This window comes from Gallus gallus, chromosome Z, assembly GCF_016699485.2.
Source record: "Gallus gallus isolate bGalGal1 chromosome Z, bGalGal1.mat.broiler.GRCg7b, whole genome shotgun sequence".
Taxonomy (NCBI): domain Eukaryota; kingdom Metazoa; phylum Chordata; class Aves; order Galliformes; family Phasianidae; genus Gallus; species Gallus gallus.
In genome coordinates this window covers 2,178,435-2,200,978 of record NC_052572.1, presented here as the reverse complement: position 1 = coordinate 2,200,978, position 22,544 = coordinate 2,178,435, and the positions used below count along the sequence as shown (strand labels likewise).

General features: G+C 43.4%; 1 protein-coding gene across 11 annotated transcripts in view; it reads right to left on the bottom strand.

Annotated features, from left to right (window-relative positions):
- The window catches only part of ST8SIA5 (ST8 alpha-N-acetyl-neuraminide alpha-2,8-sialyltransferase 5), a 59,699-nt gene that overhangs the window by 12,629 nt on the left and 24,526 nt on the right, over positions 1-22,544 (bottom strand). For 8 of the 11 annotated variants that reach the window (XM_046905282.1, XM_004949029.5, XM_046905283.1 and 5 more), the window contains 4 exons: positions 21,800-22,479; positions 11,689-11,796; positions 3,153-3,245; positions 1,294-1,380 (listed from right to left, as the gene is read on the bottom strand). In XM_046905282.1, the coding sequence (XP_046761238.1) occupies positions 1,294-1,380; positions 3,153-3,245; positions 11,689-11,796; positions 21,800-21,930 (419 nt within the window). In that variant the 5' untranslated portion in view covers positions 21,931-22,479. The remainder of the gene's footprint in view (positions 1-1,293; positions 1,381-3,152; positions 3,246-11,688; positions 11,797-21,799; positions 22,480-22,544) is intronic. The other 3 variants (NM_001001747.3, XM_015277415.4, XM_040655476.2) reach the window with 1 other exon arrangement.

Sequence of the window (22,544 nt, the reverse complement as noted above, 5' to 3'; positions counted from 1 at the left end):
TCTACTCTATAATGGGCTTCGATAACTGCCCATCAGATATTTTGTGGAAAAATTATACATTAAATACATGTGTGTGGAGCTCACATCAGAAAAAAATGCTAAAAGTCTGTGACTAACAATTAGTTATTTTAAAAGATGTTAGTGACAAACTCAGCACATGCATTCTCACATTCTCTCATTAATTCATATCAGCTTTTTCCTGTAATCATGAAAGAGAATTTGGGAGAAACCTGTAGGTCCTTATTCTGAATAACAGCTTTGAACCACACCCGTGACTTACAGAATTAAGCAGTCCATATTCTGCTTTGAAATCATAGAATCATAGAATCATACAATGGCTTTGGTTAACAGGGACCCCAGGGATCATCAAGTTCCATCCCCCTGTCATAGGCAGGGCCACCGACCTCCAGATCTGGTACTAGACCAGGTTGCCCAGGGCCCCATCCAACCTGGCCTTGAACACCTCCAGAAATGGGCATCCACAGCCTCTCTGGCAACCTGTTCCAGCACCTTACCACTCTCACTGTGAAGAACTTCCCTCTGACGTCTAATCTAAACCTTCCCCCCTTGAGCTAAATAATGTGTTTTCCCTAGACTCACTCAGACATGGCCCTTGAATGTATGGATACACAACATTCAAGTATTTTGGGGCTTAATTCTACTATTGCCTTCATAAGATCAGTTTCACAAACTGTGTCTTGAAATGACCATGGAAAGCCTTCAGCAAAGAGGAGGTCACACGAAGAAAGGCAAAGAAAGATGACAGAAACAAACTGCAGAGGTCTCCAAAGACCAGAAGTAACATTTGAAGATAGTTGGGAAGCAACGGCTGAGAAGCCATTAAAGACAATAACTGAGAAACAAGGTCTTGCAGTACCAAGTACACCACGAAAAATCTAGGTTTAGTGTTTTATAAGCCAAATTCATAGTGTCACCATGTTACACCATCAGGGAGTAAAGCTGATGTATTATGCATAGCTTTTACTTCTTTGTTCCAGCCCATTTCTGCTCAAATCATACCTGGAAACATATTTTCCACATCAAATTCCCTGCATTAGTTGGAAAAACTGTCCCATATGCCAGAAGAGCTCTCTTCCACCCTTGCTGATGACTTTTTATACTTTTCTAAAGTATATAAAATGTCCACATTTATTTGAAAGGCTGGTTCTCCAAAAGTTACTGTGTTATGATGCTCCTCTTACAATCCATACTGAATGTCTGGCATCTCCATAGGAAGCTAAACTCAGACCAAAGTAAATCTTGCACAGCCCCATCACTGTGGAGCGTTCTTACTTGAGTATGTTGGCTTCTGTGACATTCATCTCCCATTTGCACATCTGTAGGCTCTTCCACCTGTCAAATAATTCGGTTTGTTTCACCCTAAAAGATAAAAAGAAAAAAAAAGCAGAATTCACTTTATGACATGGGATTCACCTCCTTCAATAGGGCAAACAAGTCAGTCTATTCAGTGCAAAACTTACCTTTTAAATTATTTTTCCCTAATTAGAGATAGCAACACTAAGCCTTGTACATACAGGTACTGGTGGAGCACATCAGATGTCTGAGAATTCTTTAAGGCTGATAGACCTTAATGAGTTCTCTGCAGGTTTGAGGGCTTTGAATGTTCTAATAAAGCAAAGGCTTTTAAGATAATTATATATTTAAAGTGAGTAGCACTTAGGATTTCCCAGGCTGTGGAAGCTACAGGAAGGAATTAGGTCATATTGTACTTTCCTTAGCCCCCCAGAGCATATTAACTTGGAAATCTTCCATTACCATATGGGCTGACTTAGGAAACGGAGCACAGCAGAAAGAAACATATCAGAAGAACTGAGCATAACGAAAGAGCTCAGTGTCAAATGGCTATCACAGAGTAAGGCTAACTTGATCCCACTGAGCAGGAATCCACTATCTTTTGTGTACCACTGGAAAAGATGAAAAGAGAAAGTCTCTGTGCCATCTGATAAGTATGCAGAAAAGTGATTCAAAACTCACCATCTTCAGCAGAACATTGGCAGAAGTATCACATTCTCACCCCTTCCATTTATTTTTAAGCACTGCATGTCAGCAGGCAGTGCAAAGTTGCTACCCTTGTATCCTTCATCCAGTACCAAATGCAGAAGACAAGGGCATAACCTACATTCTTTTGAGCACGAAGTCAGTGAGGGAGACATGCTCAAAATTCGTAGAGACCTGGAGCAGGAATCCAGTTCTGCAGCCTTGACTGCTTAAGGCAGTACACCTGTACAGCTGCACTTTCAGCTGAGACTATCAGTTCACGGAATGAATAAACCTTGTGGGTTGTAGATGAGGTGACTACAGCATGATTTTAGATACAGTAAGGGACTAGGCATAATGTGAGCACCTAAGGTCACTGTCAGCTGAAAATGCAGAAGGTCAATACAAAAACATCCTATTTTGCTTTGTGCAATCCATGGGTACGTCCCAGTCAACTCATTAATGTTTCCTGTTATATATGTAGAACCAGAGAAGACAAAAAGCAGCAGAATATAGATTATTTTTTTTTATCTCTCAGAACACACGTTTCCATAATTTTTACTGAGTGTTCCTACTGAAACTCACTGCTGAAAGAAATTTAGGCACTCAAAAGGACAAATGGGCTCAAAAAAGATCTAAACAAATTAACAGGAAGGTCTGCTGCCCTCTCTGACTGCTGGACACCACCTACCACTCAGAGTCACTATGCCAGAATTTGCTGTCTGGTAGGGCTAACTTTTTTGCCCTGTTTCTTAGCCTTCACTACTGGCCACTGTCAGTGATGGAGCATGAGGCTACATACACTTCCATTAGTTAGTCTGCCTGTTCTTACTCTTCGCTTACCTTCAGTGAGCAAACTAGATTATATTACACATAGTACTGCAAACACTGTATTTAATTCCAAATGATGATACCAGGTCTGAATACAATGCCTCAGTGTACTGAAAAGCCTCGATTTTTTTTTTTTCTAATGGACATCAAACAGCATTCAAATGTCAGTATTTACACATTTACACATAAGAGAATTTCAGGTAACGCTGGTGAGATCCCTACTGACAGGATCTCCTGCATCTTACATCCTTGACAACTTTACCGTACGTTACCATTTTCATCCTGTCTGGAAAGCAACCTTCTTAGCAAACATTCACACTCACATAGACAAAACCTTCACTGCAATGATGTCCTGTCGCAATTCCAGGCATTTGGTGGAGTTGTATTCCAATGGCCCTTCATAAAACTCGAAATACCTGAAGAACAAAAACAAAGACTACTGATGAGCCTTAGACTGGGTTATCTTACCTTACTTACCTTACATGTCAACAGAAATGTGCTTTAAGTTGTCATTTGTGATCTCTAACCAATGTGAGACTACAACATCTGGCTCAAAGGCAAATACTCCCAGCAGAACACAGATGTCATTGCTGATTGTAGAATAGCCACCCATGCCCAGCCCTTTAGAGATTCAAATGCTAATTTGAGATGTACAAGAGGGAGCGCTCAGAAGTTTCCTTTTAGCTAACTCAAACTGAATGGATAGTTTTTCAAACAGCATTCAATACAACTTGCTTAGGCGATAACCGCCTGTGATGTCAGATCAGTTCATCTCTCCAGTAGGCACCATCAAGGGCCAGATGCATTTTCCAATGGGTAGCACATGATGGATGCCACTGAAGGTCAAGTGAAAAGTGCTGATTACTTATGGTACACTATTCCCTGAGAATTAAAAATAAACAGCTCCTTAAACTCTTAGCAAAGTGCTGGAGGTTTCACCTTGTCTGTGTAGAGTTGGCATAGCTGAATGCAACTGAGCTTTTCCTCAGCTTTTACTTAATTAGTATATTCAGTGGAGAAGGGGAGCTGGGATTTTCTTCTTAAAAAGTCTGAGATGATTTTGAGAACAACAGAATTTGGATGTTCAGACACATCAGATCTGACGATTCTAATCCTAATTAAAATCTGACAAAAATATTTACTTTTTCGGTCACATTCCTCCACTTCAACCATCAGTCTGAAGAAAAGGAGAAAGAAGAAACAACGTCAGGAACACAGTTATAGGGGTCAGAGAAAGTCTAGGTTGGCCAATGAATTCTATGAGACCATACTGAAATTACAAAAACGATTTAGGGTTTAAGCCAAGCTCTGTGCCTCTTTCACTCTATCATTGTAAGTCTGTGCTAAAACCCAAAACCTAAGAACTGCACATATCCATACAACAGTTACGAGTATGATGAAGAAGTACAACTGGATGACCTGGGGGAGGAGTATTAGAGCAGAAGCTAGATGAAGCTACTCTGATGAATCCTTCAAAATCACGAATTCAAAACCCTGTAACTACAATGTAAGTCTGAATTTTCAATAAAAAATGCACTAGATTCCTGTAAGAGCTTTATTTAAACCATCATTGGTATTGTAATATTTTGGTGTGGCGACATTTGAAAATGAAAGATCATGTTTGACCTGGATTTCTGTTCAGTTCCCAATGTAAAACCCTTTGAGACGTTCCAGAGGGAACAGAAACGTAAGAAAACCTTGTTATCTTAGTTGTTCATGTTCCAGGTTAGCAGCAAAATCTTGAGGGACCCAAATGTTGACCTCTTCTTGAGAAGAGTGCTAAGTGCTCACACTGCCCAGGGGAACTGATGGAAGAGAGCATTCCCAAAAAACATCTCCAGGAATCTCCATGAAGGCCTCCTAATGCCAGAAGTATCTCAAGGCATTCTGCATTTTGCCTTTTAAGTTAATCCCAGAAATTGACTCGATAGAGCTAGGAAGAGAGAAGATCACAAAAGAGAGAAAGGGACTATGGTCTGTGACTGGAGAAAGACCAAAGCTTTTCACAGAAACCTGCCACCAACTCTGGACATCTCTAACTCATCAGAAACTGCTTGAAGTGTGTCCTTCAACCCTTCCAGAGGATTTCACTGCTTCAACTTTGCCCACTTCCAAACCAACCACTGCGATTCAGTGAAGGACAGAATCCTTCAGACCAAGAGGAAGGATTCCATGCTGAGAAATGGCAGGAGTAGAACACCAAAAATTCTTAATAAGGAAGTAAATTGGCTACTGTTAAGAACTGCAGAACCATAGAATCACCAAGGTGTCTATCATGAAAGTTGCTCCACCTGAAACAGGTTGAAGAACTCATTTAGTTGAGCAAGGCCAGAGATCTGTGTTGATGTACTCTAGATAAATTCCCAAAGCTGACTTCATAGGACTTCTGCTCAGATGTCAAACAGCAAGTTATCACATGGGAAAGCTGGCTGCAACCCACAGCATAGCAGACAAAGATGTCATTTTATGAAAGAGATGAAATTTCCTGCATTCCAGAAACTCTATTTGGTCACTGCTTGTTTACCCAATCCATGAACCAAAAAGTGAAGAAGGATGTGCTACTGAGAGGCAGAGGAGCAAGGAGGAAAGGACTACACAAAAAATAAACCACTCCTGCTTCTTAGAGGAAACTCATGAATGCAATGCATTCACAACAGTTGTAACAGTATAACTACAGGTCAGTGAGCCTCATCTCTGTGCCTGGGGAGATTACGGAGCAGATCCTCCTAAAAGCTAAGTTAAGGCACATATGAGATAAAGAGGTGATTCGAGACAGCCAGCCTGGCTTCACCAAGGGCAGATCGTGCCTGACCAATCTGGTGGCCTTCTATGATGGAGTAACGGCTCTGGTGGACAGGGGGAGGGTGACAGATGTCATCGACCTGGACTTCTGCAAAAGGTGTTTAAACACTGGGGGCGAAGAAACCCTTGAGAGCAGCCCTGTGGAGAAGGACTTGGGGGTCCTGGTAGATGAGAAGCTGGACACGAGCCAGCAGTGTGTGCCTGCAGCCCAGAAGGCCAACTGTGTTCTGGGCTGCATCAAAAAAGTGGTGGCTAGCAGGGAGAGGGAGATGATTGTGCCCCTCTACTCAGCTCTTGTGAGTCCCCATCTGGAATACTAAATCCAGGCCTGGGGCCCCCAGCACAGGAAGGACATGGAGCTCTTGGAGTGGGTCCAGAGGAGGGCCACTAAGACGATCAGAGGGCTGGAGCACCTCTCCTATGAGGAAAGGCTGAGGGAACTGGGATTGTTTAGCTTGGAGAAAAGAAGGGTCTGGGGAGATCTCATTGTGGCCTTCAGTACTTGAAGGGAGCATATAAACAAGAGGGAAAACTGCTGTTTATGAGGGTGGATAGGGATAGGACAAGGGGGAATGGTTTTAAACCAAGACAGGGGAGATTTAGGTTGGATATTAGGAGGAAGTTTTTCACACAGAGGGTGGTAATGCACTGGAACAGGTTGCCCAAGGAGGTTGTGGATATCCCATCCCTGGAGGCATTCAAGGCCAGGCTGGATGTGGCTCTGGGCAGCCTGGTTTAGTGGTTGGCAACCCTGCACGTAGCACTGGGGTTGAAACTCGATGAGCACTGTGGTCCTTTTCAACCCAGGCCATTCTATGATTCTATGATTCCACCAGTCCACAGCTCAGAAAAGCACAAGGCTGTCCTGCAAGCCACTTCTCCCAGTACCTCACCTCTCCCGGTTTCCAGCAGCCACTGGGAGCGTTAAATTCATGGTTTGGAACTCAGGTTGAAAATGCTAATGATGCTACAAAATAATTCTTCCAGGATCAGTTCCTGTTCCTTAACACCAAAAGCACTGGGAAGGGACTCTTTCTAAGCCTCTCACAACTGAATGTTCGGAAACGAGATGCTGCTTGCTCTGACATTCTCCCACTTTGCCTAAACAAGGCTTTCTTCTTTCCTAAACTTCATATCTATCACTGCCACCTCATTTCCAGCTGAGCAGCTCACTGAGCTGGCAAGTGAGAGGCAGATGTGACTCCCAAGCACGTAAACTCATGCTTGGGTCTTTGGTCATCTGCAGCCGGGCTGCTCCGGCTTTGATTGGAAGACTGCTTTGCTTGATCGTGCTGCATGAATTAAACAGCCTGAGACATGTCTTCAAGTGACACTTGGACCAAGGCAAGGATTCTTCTGATATATTGCACAAAGGTTTTAAAATATAATTGAATGTCACTGTCGGGCATGTTTTAAACAAGACCATTTTCTCCTGCAAAAAACCTCCTTCCCATTTTGCTGATTACTGCAGGGATGGTTCTGCACTGCTCATGGTGAGGCTGCAAGAAAGCAGAGCAACGTGTGAAGGTTTCCACCTGTCCTTCCAGGAAAAACAAATATCTTTCCAAAATTACATGCTGTCTAGAGACTAAGAAATGAGAGCAAATACATGAAGCCCTGTAGGCTTCTATTAAACACTTATTAAGAGGAATGTCCAATCTGCAGTGTCTGCACTAATCAGTATGTGCTGATCTACATCTAATTTAAGTCTAGACTCACCTTGCCCATTCAAGAACCTTACACGTTGGCCAGAGCAGAACTCTAAAAGCATATCTGGCATATTTGGCAATCTAAAAGCATTGCATCCATTCAGCTGGGCTAGCACAGATCCTCAAACCTTTTTAGCAAAACTCTGGAACAGGTGGAGTGCACCATAGCTATAGGGGCTCTGGGAAAATCCACACAGGGCAAAGTAGGTGCTGACTTCAACAGAGAACTTACTGTGAGTGAGGGAACAAACCTTGCCAGACTTTACCTTCGTTACTACTTCTATGTGACTTGTCCAATTCAGCTCTTCTGCAACAGCTGTGTGCGGAGCAGCTGTATAATGTGTCACCTTCAGTACAATGTATTGGAGGGGATATCGAATTGGCATTTTGGAGGAAACTTCACTGTTTCTTTTCATTCTTTATCACCATATCAAAACAACGTCAGCACCTGACAAGCAGCAGTGGGACGTGCCAGGGAGCTGTCTTTTAGTGATGCCACTTCTGAAGTCTCCAATTTTTTAATAAACTGCTGTTAGGCTGTTTTAATCAATCCCATTCCTATCACTTTGATTGAAACAAGCCACTGATGCTGTTAGCCATAGGGCCACCTGGGAGGCATAACAAAACAGAAGTCAACACTTACACATTAATAACATCTCAAAAACTCACTTTAGGTTATTGTTTTAAGCAATGTGTTTTTTTTTTCCCCTTCTGGTTCTCGAGATTCTAGTTTCTTTAAGTTCAGCACTGTGCATTAAGGAATCTCCTCAAATACCCTCCTGGTCAATGAGGTTTCATGGCTCACACTCATCTTGTAAGATGTGTATTTGATGAATCCAGCTGACTGCACTTTCTGTCTTGTAGCCACCGAGGACAAAGTTTTACATTTGCCATACTGGAAAATTCAGTGTATAAACTACTGGGCACAAAAGGATACAGCTCACCTCCTCCTTCATGCATCAACAACTTCTGTGATCTCACTACCTATGTTCTGCATTGAAAGCATCTTCAGCTCAGACAGACTGAAGGTGGCAGAGATCACACAGTGCATCCAGTGGGCCAGATGTATCATCACACCATTAAGGCAGCTTAATCTTAGCAACAAGTGCTTTAAGTTTGAAGGTTCACAGTCCCATTAAGTTGCAAAACATATTCAGGCTGGATGTTAGGAATAATTTCCTCCCAGAAAGAGTGGTGATGCATCAGCATGGTCTGTCCAGTGAAGTGGTGGAGTCTCCATCCCTGGAGGTGTTCAGGAACCTGTTGTCTGTGTGTGTAGAGATAGGATTAGGAAAGCCAAGGTGCAGATGGAGCTGAACTTGGCATGGATGTGAAAGATAGCAAGAAGGGGTTCTACAGGTACACAGGCAGGAGACAGGCCAAGGAGAGTGTTCCCCCTCTGATGAAAGGCAATGGGGAGCTGGCTTCCTCAGACACAGAAAAAGCTGAGGTAGTCAACGAGTGCTTTGCCTCAGTCTTCACGGGTGGTCAGGCTTCCATGTCTGCCAGGGCCATGAGCCTCTAGGTGAGGGTGTGGGGGGTGGTTTCTGTCCCACTGTAACCACAGAACAAGTCCAAGTCCTCCTTGTGAAACTGAATGTGTATAAGCTCAGTATGTGACAGTTGAAGGTGTATTTGCTCAGTATGCCTTTTACTTTGGAATTTCTTTATTTGCATCTAATAAATCCCTTAGAGAACGAGTAATGAGTTATTAATGTCTCAGCACTATACATTAAATTACAACAGTAAAAGATAAAGAGTAGTTATAAAACACACATGAATCAATACCAGGCATGTATGAATAAACATGTACCTACATGCATGAAATACATGGATGATAGAAGCCAATGAAACTAATATCTATTTCAATTACTACTTTTAAACACTAAACCTTCTACAAAGAAGGAGGGAGTAACACACAGAGAAGTGCAGAGCCATGCAAGGAGAGGTATTTACTGTGAGCATGCTGACACCTAATTAGTTTTGTACTCTTTAGACATCTCTCTGGAGATCCATAAATACATACAAGTAAAATCAGGCTGGGATAATTCATTCTGCAAGTTTTCTTTCTAGTAGAAAGAATTATTCATTAGAGGAAGGCTTGCTTTCAGATGATACCAACAGTTTGATGTGGGGTGTTACACTAGGCCTCTCAGGAGATGTCTAGTGGTAACTCAGTAAGAAAGGTGATCAAAGGTAGACAGCAAACAGCTGATGACACAACTCTGCAGTTATTCACCATGCAGCCTCACCTCCATGTCTACATAGCTCTATTTTACTTTTCTGTATACTTCACTCTCAGACAGTACAAATGGGTAATGTCTGTAATGCATTTATGCACAGTGTACGTCACAGCCAGACCTACCCCAAACCCAAAATCCCGTCTTTCATCTCCACACTTATTAACATTAATACTGACTTTGAAATTGGCTTATTTCTATCGATATTACCTGAATAGATTCACAGAATCATAGAACCATTTGAGTTGGAAGAGACCTTTAAGGGCCACCTGGTCCAACTCCCCTGCAGTGAACAGGGAAATTTATACCTAACTTATGCAATTAGATCATGATCGTATAAAAAAACCACTCTCCTCCTGAACCTCCTCCTTGTTGAAAGGGCTAAACAGATTGAGATTGACACTGTTGTTCACTGTCATCCAATATCATATCTATTTTGCACTCAGGGGTTTTGGTTCTTCACCCCACATGCAGTGATGGTTCAGTTGTCTGTGCCGAGGGCACCCAGAGGAGGAAATCTGTATTAATTCTATTCTATCTTCAGGAAGATATCTGTCTCTGTGCCACACTCAGTTTTCTTTTACGCCAAGTGCCTTGATCAAAGACTTGCAGCACACAGACTGTAGTTGCACTCACTAAAAATGCAACAGAAGTAGAGACAGGCAGATGGATCCATACATAAATACAGAAAGAACGAACCATTTTCTCTGGTTCTGAGCTAAATGCTGCTGAGAGGCTGATTCTTTCTACAGCACTTCCTTAATGAGTGGCAGCAGCATGGATACAGATCCCATTACACAAAAGAGCCATAGAGGAACTGCAGCACTGCTGTGCTTTGGTCAGATGGGTGATTTTTGGCAGCTCAGGCACAGCACTTCCTCTGGCTGTTGAAATGCTATCAGCTGCACAGCTGCAGTGGTGAATGGTTACCAAAATATACTGCGGTGGTATTTCACACACAATACCTAATTTAGGCAGGGTGAGTTTTAGTTCTGCAGTTACTTAATGCAAGCTTCTTCTAATTATTCTGTTAGTTATCTTTAACTTACAGTGTTTCTAAAGTTTCCCTGCTATTTATTCAACTCAATACTACACAAGATTCAGGTTATTTAACTTCCTTCAAGTCCATAGGAACTGGGAGGACCGTGCACGGAAAGGTCCTTTTTTAACCACTCACAGCAAGGTTTCACCTGGAGTGAAACCACAGTGAACCCATCCTCAGCTCAGATGGACTGCAGGTGGCAGAGGGCACCATAACCCAACCAATGGGCCAGATGTACACATTTGTTATTAAACACATGACTGTAAATGTACATTGAGCACTGAACATGCAGAGTTTTGCTCCTTGAAGTAAAAGTGATGGAGTTTGTCCTGTACAAAAGTTACAAACCAGACAGTCTTCCTTTACAGGAAAGGGCCCTTTCCTATGACTGACATTCTAGGAAAACATCCCACATATCAGCCCCATACCTGCACCAATTTTTGCAGACACTGATAGCCATAGAGCTCCCTGTGACAACTGCAGAGTTTCTTACCTATGCCCATGGCCTTTCATGACCCTTTATACACGTGTCAGTCTGCAGAATCCTACTATAAATTCATAAAAGTGCAACAGCCAACAGTTCTTAAATCATCTTCAGAATAGTAAATATAAAGGAAATATTCTGGTCTTGCCTTGACAGACCAGGTTTCCACTATGAGGCACTGGGAGGATTTCAAGTTAAACTATGTTTCTTAGAATGAGTATTCTACTATAAAGTAAAGCCATGGGCCAGATTTTCTATTAATGTCAGGACATTCCACTTCCCAACCAAGTAGACTTTCCCATACATCCCTGTATATCGACTAATGGCCATGGTGGAGAAACAGGAAAAGGAGAGGCCAGCACACAGATGTCACCATCCTGCGTATCATAAGGGTCCTTATGGCATATTCTAAATGGCCCCAAAGCCTGGGTGGGCCAGCACAGCACCCCCAGCATCTTCTGTGATGTGTGAACAGCATCAAGCAGACAAACCAAACTGTAAATCTGTTCACATAGCCTGTGCTCACACTTGTTCATACACAGTGCAAGAGATGTCTGCAGTCATCCCCTCCGGTGCCAGTACCTGGTGCCTGTGTCACTGCCACTCTTCACTGCTCCGTCATCCGTGAAATTAAAGGTGCCGGTCCAATTGGCCAATTCCTCTCCATTCTGCCAGCTAAACTGCAGCCCTCTAGCAAGAAAATGAGGCAGTTGGTATTTGACACCATTCATTAGGTTAACTCTATCAGCACAAGTTCTCACGTCCTTTTTCTTAAGACAGAAATGTGACTACGACACAAACATCATCAAAAACAATAAAAAGATACCAAGTGCCACAATTCATTTTCTTAGTAGTGCAAACCATTCATTTTCACCTCCAATACACTCTACAAGCCCTTGTCTGAAAACACCAGCAGCCAAGCAAACTGGAGGGCCAGTGCTCAGAACAACACACAGATGCATGAAGCACAGTGGAAATTTCAGTCCCGCAGTACAAAAAGCTGCAGACTGACGTGGAAAACTCAAGGGTCAAAGAAATAAACCCTCCAAACTTCAATTTCACATCTACTGTAGCAGTTAAATGTGGTGGGCATTGGGTCCCTCCTCTAACCCGTTGGCCATGCCACCAGAGGATTTATCGTTGTTTGCAATAGTTGATGACTTCTCTAGGTCACACCCTATTGCTGCTTCCCTCTTTTTGGGAAGATGATGTGTTTTAAGCAAATGCAAATCATCACAGCCATCACAACTCTCTGTCTTCCAAACTCTCACAGATTCACTGCAGATCCCGGGATGCCTGCATTCCTCAGATGTCAGCAGGAGTTGGACCTGGATGGGCTGTAAGATTCCTCCTAACCTGACCATTCTGAGACTCTGTGACTCCGTGAATAACCTATTCTGTGATCCTGGGAACTCCACCTGAAGTTGGGTAGAAATCTAACATATATTTTTAAAAGTTGGGTCTGAAGAAACATTTGACAGCACTAGTCAAATCCTTCCCATAGCTCAGAAGTCAACGAATTGTTATTTTTAATCTTCTCCATTTTAACCCAATTTCATGATTTCAGAGGGCTGGCAGCTGCACTGTGAACATTTGGTGCTGCCAGTACTGCAAGTTAACTTCCTGGCAAGGCTGTGCAGGAAGCAATCTGCCAGCCTGCTTTACCCAAAAGAAAGGGCATCCAGGACCCCGCTGGGCTCCTTGGTTCACAGGTAGTCACAAGGACTCTCAGATCATATCCATCCTCCAGTATGACTGGCAGCAGTTAACAGCACTGGAAGATAAAGACAGGCAAGAAGCATTAAAAAAGGAATCCTGAAGGAGGTAGGGAATAGGGAATGGTCTGAACTGAAGAAAGAGATGGCATCCTGAACTACCCCTCCACGTGTAAAAGCACATCCAAGGGTGTGTGGGTTATACCACAATGCCAACAGGTAATGCAGTTCTGTCGCTCATCAGGGAGTCCTACACCTCTGACATTGCTCTGAGTTTTAACCAGCTGAGGTTGCCAAAGGAGATGATTTCTACAAAGAAGATGGTGTGAAAAAAAAGAAAAAAAAGTCCATGAGAAAATTCTCACTTTTACTAAGACACCTTCACTTCAGGCTTGTTGAAATAACACTCGTGATGCTCTCCCATGCACCACAGTCTGACACATTATGACATTTGTGACTCCATTGGAAAAGTGTTTTTTCTTTCAATGTAAATGTCCTTGAAAAAGACATCTAACTGTATGCCCCTAAAAAATGGTGGGGGTCTGCCCCTAAAGCAAAATAAATGATAAAATCACTCTCCAGTCCCTCCTCTCATCAGGACTTTTTGGAAATACTGTGACCTGCAGCTGAGGCCCAAAGTTTACAGGAGGACACATGCATTTTGGGTAGGATCCAGAAGGAGATCAGGAAGACTAACACCAAGGAATGGTAGATATGTCTTGTGAAGAGCAGCTTAAAATACTTAGCTTTGAAATGGTAGAATGAGATCTAACTGAAGTACGGAAATATCCGATGAGGGCGGAGGGTCTGGGTACGATGCTTCTTCCTCTAGATGGTAAGGATGCAACCCAACGTGGTGACCTGAGACTGGGGTCAGGAGCAAGCCAAGTGTCTGACCTTGATCAACACAAGAGCAATGGACTATACAGTGCTTTTCTCTCACAATCGGGTTCTATAGAGCTTGACACTACATGAACTTACCTATACATAAACCACAGCTCATACGACTGCCTCACAAGCCTGAGATTAAGGTAATGTACAGCATTTTCTCGGGTGATGATAAATCTGTTCCTTCTAGTAAGAAAAGCTTCCACAAACAGAGACTTGGAGTATTAAGACTGAGCAGGATGAGACATTTAATAACACTGGCCTGAATTAATTTTGTTCCTAACAAGATTACTGCAAGTTTTACCGTTGATTTCAATCAATCAGCCTTGAGTTACGAGATTGCAATTTTGAAAGTGTATTATTTTCTGATCCTCTTGTTTGTGTTTTAAGGGCTCATCAACTCTGACTGTCCAAATCTGCAAACAGACCGAGAAAACAGATCAGAGTGATGGACTGATCCAACAGTATATTCTGTTACCGTATTATGTAGCTATATTCACTTTCAGAACTAGCTATGCTTCAACAGGTAAACTAAATTTCTTTGAGTCAGAATTGCAATAGGAAAGCACATGCAAGATGAAAACAGAGACAAGGCAGATAAAAAGGAAGCAGGACAAAAAAAAAAAAAGAGGGTAAGGAAAGATTAAAAGAAGGAGAGGAAAGTAGAGATAATTATGCAGAGGTTTCCTTTGTAATTTAAAAGTTTATGGCAAGGATTTTTAAAAAATAAGAGCCTGGGATCATTCCTAATGATTCCCAATAGTGGAACTACTCTTTGCTCAATGTGCCCTCATGTTATTTCCTTCTAAAATTAGCACATTTCCCCAACACGTGAGGCTGACGATGACAAGGGAAGACCTTATAAATGATGCCATGACCTGAAACACTGATAAGTGTTCTGCGCGCTCACTGTAAGTAAATGTCTTATCAAGGAAGTTCTGCAGGTGCCAGATTGAGTGCTGGTTGATGGACGTCATTAATCACAGGACATGCCCCTAATATATGTGAGAATGAGCAGTCCAGACCTTGTGATGAACAAATTCAAGTTGGACACCTCAGCAACACAGACCTTGAATTTCAGGTAGATGTCGAAGCAACACTTTGATCCTAACCATTAACTGCAAATGCTAAATCAGTATGTGGTCAAATAAACGCTGCTGTAATGTAAGAGCAGAGGGAGAGGGTGAAAAAGAGCAGGAAAATTAACAGAGCAGCGGTAATTGTGAAGGGCAGTCAGGACCAGCTGTGGAAGCAGCAGGCGGCAAAGCACAAACCCACCACCATCATCCAAACAAGAAACAGCCCCTGCACAGCAGATGTTTGCAGAGCAGAGCAATGGTTTCCCCATCTCATAATCCCCGTGCCCTTGAGAGGAGGAATTGGAGACTGTAGCGTTAAATGATCATGCTGCTCTCTTTGAAAATGGAAAGTGATCCCCCCGACTATTAACAGGCATGTCAGAGGGGTACAGCAGAGTCAGATGGTTAATCACGTTGAGATCCAGTCCCTTCTTTCCTGCAAAATAGGGAAAATGTGACTCACAGTGTCCACAGGGTGGACGGAAAATAAAACAAAACCAGTGGTGTGCACAAACGACCTGCAGATTAGAGTGATTGAAAACAGTCACTGAAATGAATCAGACCTCGATGTGGTCACTGAAGACAATTACATTCGATGACGGCAAGTGAAAGGCAAAGACTTATTTTGGTGGTTCATTAAAACTCACATCTGCATTCAGTGAAAGTAGATTTGAATCTGACTAGTCAAGCCTAAAGAATTTCTTATTTCTGCAGTAAAATCAGGAAGAAAATACTCATATTTCTTCTCACTGCATGAGCAGAGAGCAATATGAAATAATATGAATAATGTGAAATAATACAGACCCCGTGATCCCATATCCATTTGTTTACATCACACGTTGGCCCATACTGTGCTATGTGAAGGACAAGCTTGGCTTTACATGTTGGATGGAAATACTAGTTATAGAGTGGTGGAGGAGTATATTTTGACTAGCACAGGGAGCAAAATTGGAAACAGAGGTGGGAAGCTTCTGGATTATAACCACTATTATACAGAAAAAAAAGGTTTTGTTTCATATAGCACATATCACTTTCCAGATAAATTTTACATCAGGTATTCACATGCGACTTCTCAAAAGTCTGATTTAAAATTACTTCCCAAGAAAGATAAAAGAAGTTAAACATTCCTTTTCTATGGCTGGAAGATAAATATACGAGAAATAATAGAAAATAGGTGCTTTGTTATAAGTGTTCATAATTAAGATATTCTTTGTAATCTTTAGGGGAAGCACAATACCCATCACAGAATGAGCTGACAGTGATGCAGTGAATTTATCAAGACAAAAGACTGATCAAGTCCCAAGCTCAGAATGCAACATGAAATCCCAAATACTGTAAGACAGCAACAAATTATGACATAGGAGATGAGAGCTCAGTGCAAAGATACCTGACGCAGCATGGGTACCAAGAGAAATCTCACCACAGTGCGAGAGATCTGGCTGAGCTAATTGCTATGCATCTCATGTTTCCAAGGCTAATACATTTAGTACCAGGTCAAGTGTTCCTACACGGTGCTATATTCTCCATTGTAAACACCCCCCCAGAGCCCAGTTGTACTGAAGATATGGGTGGAAGCAACGTGACAAGCAACATGACTGTTAAAGTCAGTGTTTGTATTGTGTGCCAGCCTCATTAGTAGGCAATACTCTTCCCATGTGTCCAAGCAGCAGGACTCATCCTACCATTTCACAGAATCACAAACATTGGAAAAGACTTCCAATATCCTCAAGACCAACCCTAACCCACCCCCACCATGCCCAGTGACCATGTCCCCAGCTGCCACTTCTCCAAGATACTTGAACAACTCCATGGATGGGGACCTCCCCCAGTTCCCATTTATGCAAGGCCTCCTTGATGTTGACTGGCCAAAATTTTGAACTGGCTGAGCTCTGGCTGCATTTTTCTTATGGGAACTGCCACAAAACTATTAATGATGGAGCTTGCTTTTGGGGTTTTCATCAGAAGAACTAAAGCGTAAATCTGACTAGCTGAAGAGGACATGCAAGGACAGTGACTGCTTGCAAGGCTGATGGGAATGCAAAATGGAAGTGAGCAATGGAGGGCAAAGACACCTCAAGGAAATGAGAGGTTAAGTCAACAATTTCCCTGAGGGAGGCACGGACTGCTGAGCAATGAGTGCACTTGAATTAAAAAAACAAGGAATAAAATGAAAAAGCAATCAAGGGTAAGAATGACGCACAGTGAAAGTCAGAAAAGACAAAGCTTTGAGCAGCAATTTCATCTGAGCATAGTTCAGCAAGCGTAAGAACAATCAGAAAACCCTACCAGGTCAAAAACTAAAGACCAAGTGGCCACGACATCTTTAACAGTGGCCACAGAGGTGAACAGCTGCCACGATGCCACTGCTGGCAGGGCCACGAGGGCCACTTTTCAGCTGATAATGCGTCATCTGCAATCCACAGCTCCAGGGCACAAAGTTTCTGCAGAGCTCCCAACACAATTCAAATATTATGACAGCAATCTACGCGGCTGGTTTGTGGGGAACAGGGATCACCCCGTGGCCACTGGGAAAGGGGAAAGCATCTGTGTGTCACTGCAGTGCCTCACAGCACTCACGTGTTGAGCTCAGGAAGGAGCATGGTGTAACACATTGGCGATATGCAATTTGAACATGCAAAATAGCGGAATAACTGACTCCCATTGCTTTAAGTTACTGTCATCTGAGGAATGGACAAGGTCTGGCAATCGAGGGTCTCTATTTTCTAACCACTTGAAGGTGCAAAACAACGAGGCTAGCAACAAAGCAAGCCTACAGGGAGCAGGGATTAAATCCCTGCCTAATTTCTGCATTAGAGACCTCTTCCAGGGAATTTGAGAGAGGAAGCAACTTGCCTCCATGCTCTGGTACTAAAACTTCAGCCATTTGATGGTAAGATGGGGATGCCAGCTTCCCAAGATGTGGATGCCAGCTCCGTGGTCCCCATCACACCTTGAAATGCCCTCGAGAAGTCTCAGTTTCTCTGACCTGCTAGGCTACATCCAGTCATTTTTTGAGGACGGCCATATCCTCTGTGTGTTTTCCATACATACACGTATTTGTTCTATATAGCTTCAAGACTTTCTCATCTCCTGAAGTCTCCAGCACTCTTCTCCTCTGGAGAAAACCAACACAACCAAGAGCTGCTCCACCAGCCTATCAAGGATTCGTTGAGACAACTCATGGGTCGCATGTCATTCCACTGGGATTATACTTCTGGTTAGAAACAATGGAGGCATAGAGATAATTAGATAAACGTGCATTAGATGAATGAATCATGGGGTGACTTTCAGCTTGTCTCCTGGGAGAAATATTTAAATTGAAAGAAATCTGGCCCTGATGCAAGGGAGATCTGATCTTGCCTTACAGCACTCTGCAAACCACATGACTCCTTCAAGGTGCAGTCCATGTTTATTCACTATCCTTTATTTGCTCATGCTGTGTATATGTTATCTTTCTTAAGAGGGTAAATAATGGGGTAAATACATCTGGGAGCTCATTTGCTAAGGCTGAATGAAAGCTATTTCAAAAATACCAAAATGGTGGTACAAAGCTATTAGAGTCTGGTATTAATTATAAGGTACACAGGCATACATGGAATGCTTTTTTCTCTCATTTAAAAGACGTGGAGCTTTCAAACAATGCATTCTGCTGCATGGGAAGGTTTGCTCTTCCTTGCTGAGTGATTCTTTGTGTTTTCATACATGACAGACTACAGTAATCACTGCTTAAAGTCCTCAATATCTTTGCAAAAGCGCTCTCACACTACTCAAAAATGTTTTTAAATGGGTAGATTTACTTCTTCAGCAGGCTCTCACTCTGTGCAGAAGTCAGAAAACCAATATTTAGTTAAAACCCTGTCAGCAGAACATAGATACCTAGCAAAGTAATATTCTGGTATTTTCCTATTGATTGATCCCACGCTACAGGTTGGAAGAGGAGAACAGGGACCATTTCAGCAGTTTATACAGTGCTGGCAGTTTCCACATGCAATCCAGGACTATTCCCTGCTGGCCAAACAAGGGCTCACAAAAAAAAAAAAAAAGGCCAGCCCTCAGCTGAGCATCTGATTCAAAGGAAAATTCAGCCAAAAGCTGAGCAGTGTAGAGATAAGTTAATACAACAGCAAGCAGAGGCTCTGGGTTTAAGCAGAAGTCCATGGCATTTAACCTACTTTAACAGCTCAATCCAGTGGGCTTTTAATCATCTCATTAATCCTAAAATAAAAATAATTACCCCAGAGATCCGTATTAAAGTCCCTTAATTATATCTCATTTCATCATCCTTTTTACTCGGGATAAGGAGCATCAGAGACCACAGCTTCCCGAAGTCGTGGAGCTTAACTCTCATTCAGACTTTGGCTGCTACAGGGATGAGGCACTGCCTTTCCTGAGAGCACTGCTAAAAGATGGGAAAAAAGAAAAAGAGTAAAAAAAAAGGTGGGCAGGATTCTGCTTTCCAGTGGTACATTACAAAGCAGCAGCCAAAGGAAAGGAACAACATTTCTATGGTAAGTGAAAAATGTGTGAAAACCTGGAAACCTGGAAAGAGAGGACTTCACCAGGTCTGGACCCCTTCTTGAATTTCTCTGAGTTCCTCTCCTGGAGATCCTCTCTTGTCTGCAGCCCTGCTGTCCCTGTGGGCTTAGAAGCATGGCTGTGGTGGATGGAGAGCCACCAGCATCCATGGGAGCTTGAGGAGTGTTGATGGCAATGCAACCAGCCCATTCCCTACTTCTTTAGGGCACAGTGCATTGCAGAGCTCACAGCCATACAGCTCATTTTTCCACCTGGCTCCCAGCAAACAGTGTTTGTCCACTCCCAACAAACACCACTTTGTCCACACCACTTGTGAGGACCAGTCCCTAGTAATAGAATCATAGAATCATTAAGGTTGATCTAAGACCATCAAGTCCAGCCATCAGTTGATGGAGCTGATGCAGCCCCAACATTCTGTCCAAGCTGCCTGTTTTAGCTGCTTGGTTTCATTCTTGCTGGCCATTAGCCACTTCCTCCATCTCCTTGCAGAGGAACAAGCCAGCCTCGTGTTATATTTAGGCTTAAAAGCATTGCACATTTTCTGGAAGAGTATTTCAGGGCACTTTTCAGCTTTGCCTAAATACACAACGGAATTTCTTCCTGCTGCCTTGGGAAGAGGCCCAGAGGGCTGTTACTGTTGCAGAGGTTGGGATGGTAGCAAGCAAATGCGGTCATAAACCAAGCAGCACGCTGGATCCCAGTGTGTAAATGGCTTTGGGTTTAGGCAGCATCCCCAGGCTCCAGATTGGCAAGTGGCTCTGAGGCTATAAATATCCCACTTCTCTGCAAGGATGCTCTCCAAAACCACCACAGCCCTGAAGGTGCAAGATACAATGCACCCAAGGAGCCTCATATCTCCTAGCAGGGATTTGTGAAAGAGGAGACTGGGCACAAGTTGCAGCCACTGGCAAGAAACCCAACATCAGTTACTGCAATGCACTTGAGGGAAAGAAAAAGTGAAGTACCTTCATGATGATGTTATGGTAAGGACGTAGGCTGACACGGAAATGACTTTTTCTGTCATTAATAACTGACAGCCTGAGTCTGCCACATTCTGAATTGTTATTTCTGCAGCCAACAGAACTAGCACTGCCCAGCAAGGCCTACAGGGCAAATTGGAAAAGTAAGGCAAGATGAGACCTCACCTAGACATCAGGTTATCCTTGTAGCACCAAGAGCATCCTGGTCTATCTGATGGGTTCCTGCAGCCCCAAGGATGGAGATTTTATACCTCCTTAGGTAGCCTTATGCTGTAGAAGTTTTCCCTTATGGTGAAACATATCTTCTATGTTGTAATTAAAGCACGTGACTTCTTGTCACCCCATGAGCTGTCACAGAAATGTGCTCATTACCTTCATCTTTCCAAACACCGGGTATGTCAACATGGTTATCACATCTCCCCTTGATTTTCTCCAAGGTAAACAAGCACAGTTATCTGCTGTGCTTTCTGCAACTCTGCTCGTTCTTGCTGTTTTCCTTCAGTTCCTTCCAAGCTAGTCACACCTTTCTGTAAGTGAGCTGCCCAAACCATCACCCCTCATCACTGAGCAGGGCACACGAACTGCTCATGGCTAACCCACAACACTTCTGTCCATACCTATTAACACCACACTTCCTATTTCCCCCCTTGGCAAGAAATGTTTGCTGATTTGTCAGTGCTTTGACTGCTCTTGGCACTGCAAATCAGGAGCCAAACCATTGATCTCTTTTGGCAAGTTACAGCTCAATTCCCTTAGAAAATTCCCCAGCAGCTGCCTACAAACCTCGGAGCCTGCAAGACAAACATTCCTTGTTATAAAATCATATGAGCCATAACTCTTCAAACTAGATTTAAGCAAAATAAACTTTGCATGGGTCAAGGTTAAGCACTTGGAGATCCCCACTGGTTTTGCGTAACATGAGCAGCACTGTTTCAGATCAAAGGCCGATGTGCTCTACAACACAGCAGCTTCAGCAGCAAGTGCACAAGAATACAGCAGGGAAAAAAACAAGTGCTTTCTCTGCTGTTTGGAACACTGGCATTGCTGTGTTGATTTTAGGAACGGCACTGGCATGTTTGTTTCTAACGATGCTAAAGTTTAAGCAGTGACCGTGCTCCCTTAATTCAACCCCTGAAAGCATTTCAGCTTCAACTTACGTGGAGTGGAAAGCCTGGATGGCAGGGTCAGATCGAAATAAAAATTCAGGTGGCACAATTACAGCTCAAGTAAGACCCAGTCTTTAAAAGCAGCTGAGAATTGAGAAACACCAAAGTAAAGATATCCTAAAAGCATAAATCAATATATGCCAATAGCACAAGTCAGTACAAAATGCCTCGTGCTCTCTGTCATTAATAATCAAACAGACACAGCAGATGCCAGATGCACTCTCCCAGACTGACAAGATGTTAGTGCTGCCAGCACAATGCCAGGAGGTGGTTCGGACCAGCGGAACTGGTTGGAAAAGACAACTTTTCTGCTCAGTCTCACCCCTTACCTTTTGAGATAGTTCCTCCCGTAGAGGATCTGCTGCAGCAGGGTGACCACAGCGAAGGCGCAGATGAAGATGAAGAACAAAGTTCTGTTTCCCAGCAAATCCCTGCCCGACGAGGGGTCTGTGTATCCCATCCTTAACAGCTGTGGGATCTCCGTTGGGTATGATTCAGTCCATGGTCACCTTCATGCTCGTTTTGCGGGGCAGCCAAGGGGAGCTCTGGGTGTCTGTTCATGGAGCAACCCAAGGACAGGGCATCCCATTGTTTGCCCCCTCCGTGCCTCTTTGGCTGTCAGCTCCAGGACTGCGCGCAGTGCTCCCACGGTAAAGTTTCCCAGAGATTCAGACGTGGCTAACATCTAAAATCAGAGCTCTTTCAGCGCAGGCAGTGCTGTGCGAGAGGCATTCTGCTCCCACCAAGCCTCTCTTGAAAACCCGCTGCTAGCAATTACCTACTCCAATCCAATTTTCATATTCCAGATGGGGGAAGCTGCAAATAAACCAGAAAACCGCAGCCAATGGCAAACAGAGGGCTCTGGCAGCCCGTGCTGGAAATGCATCGCCATCAGCTCCTTGCTGCTTCTGCTCAGCAATCCCAGCGCAATGTGCTCGCACGGAGACGTGACCAGGGTGTGCTATTAAGGAACGAGTGCGGAGCGGTCATCAGGGTTTCATTCAGTCCCCTGCAAAAACAACAACAGCAATCTGGTCAGCCTGGCAGGGAAGCAGTGTGCCACTGGCTTTGCAG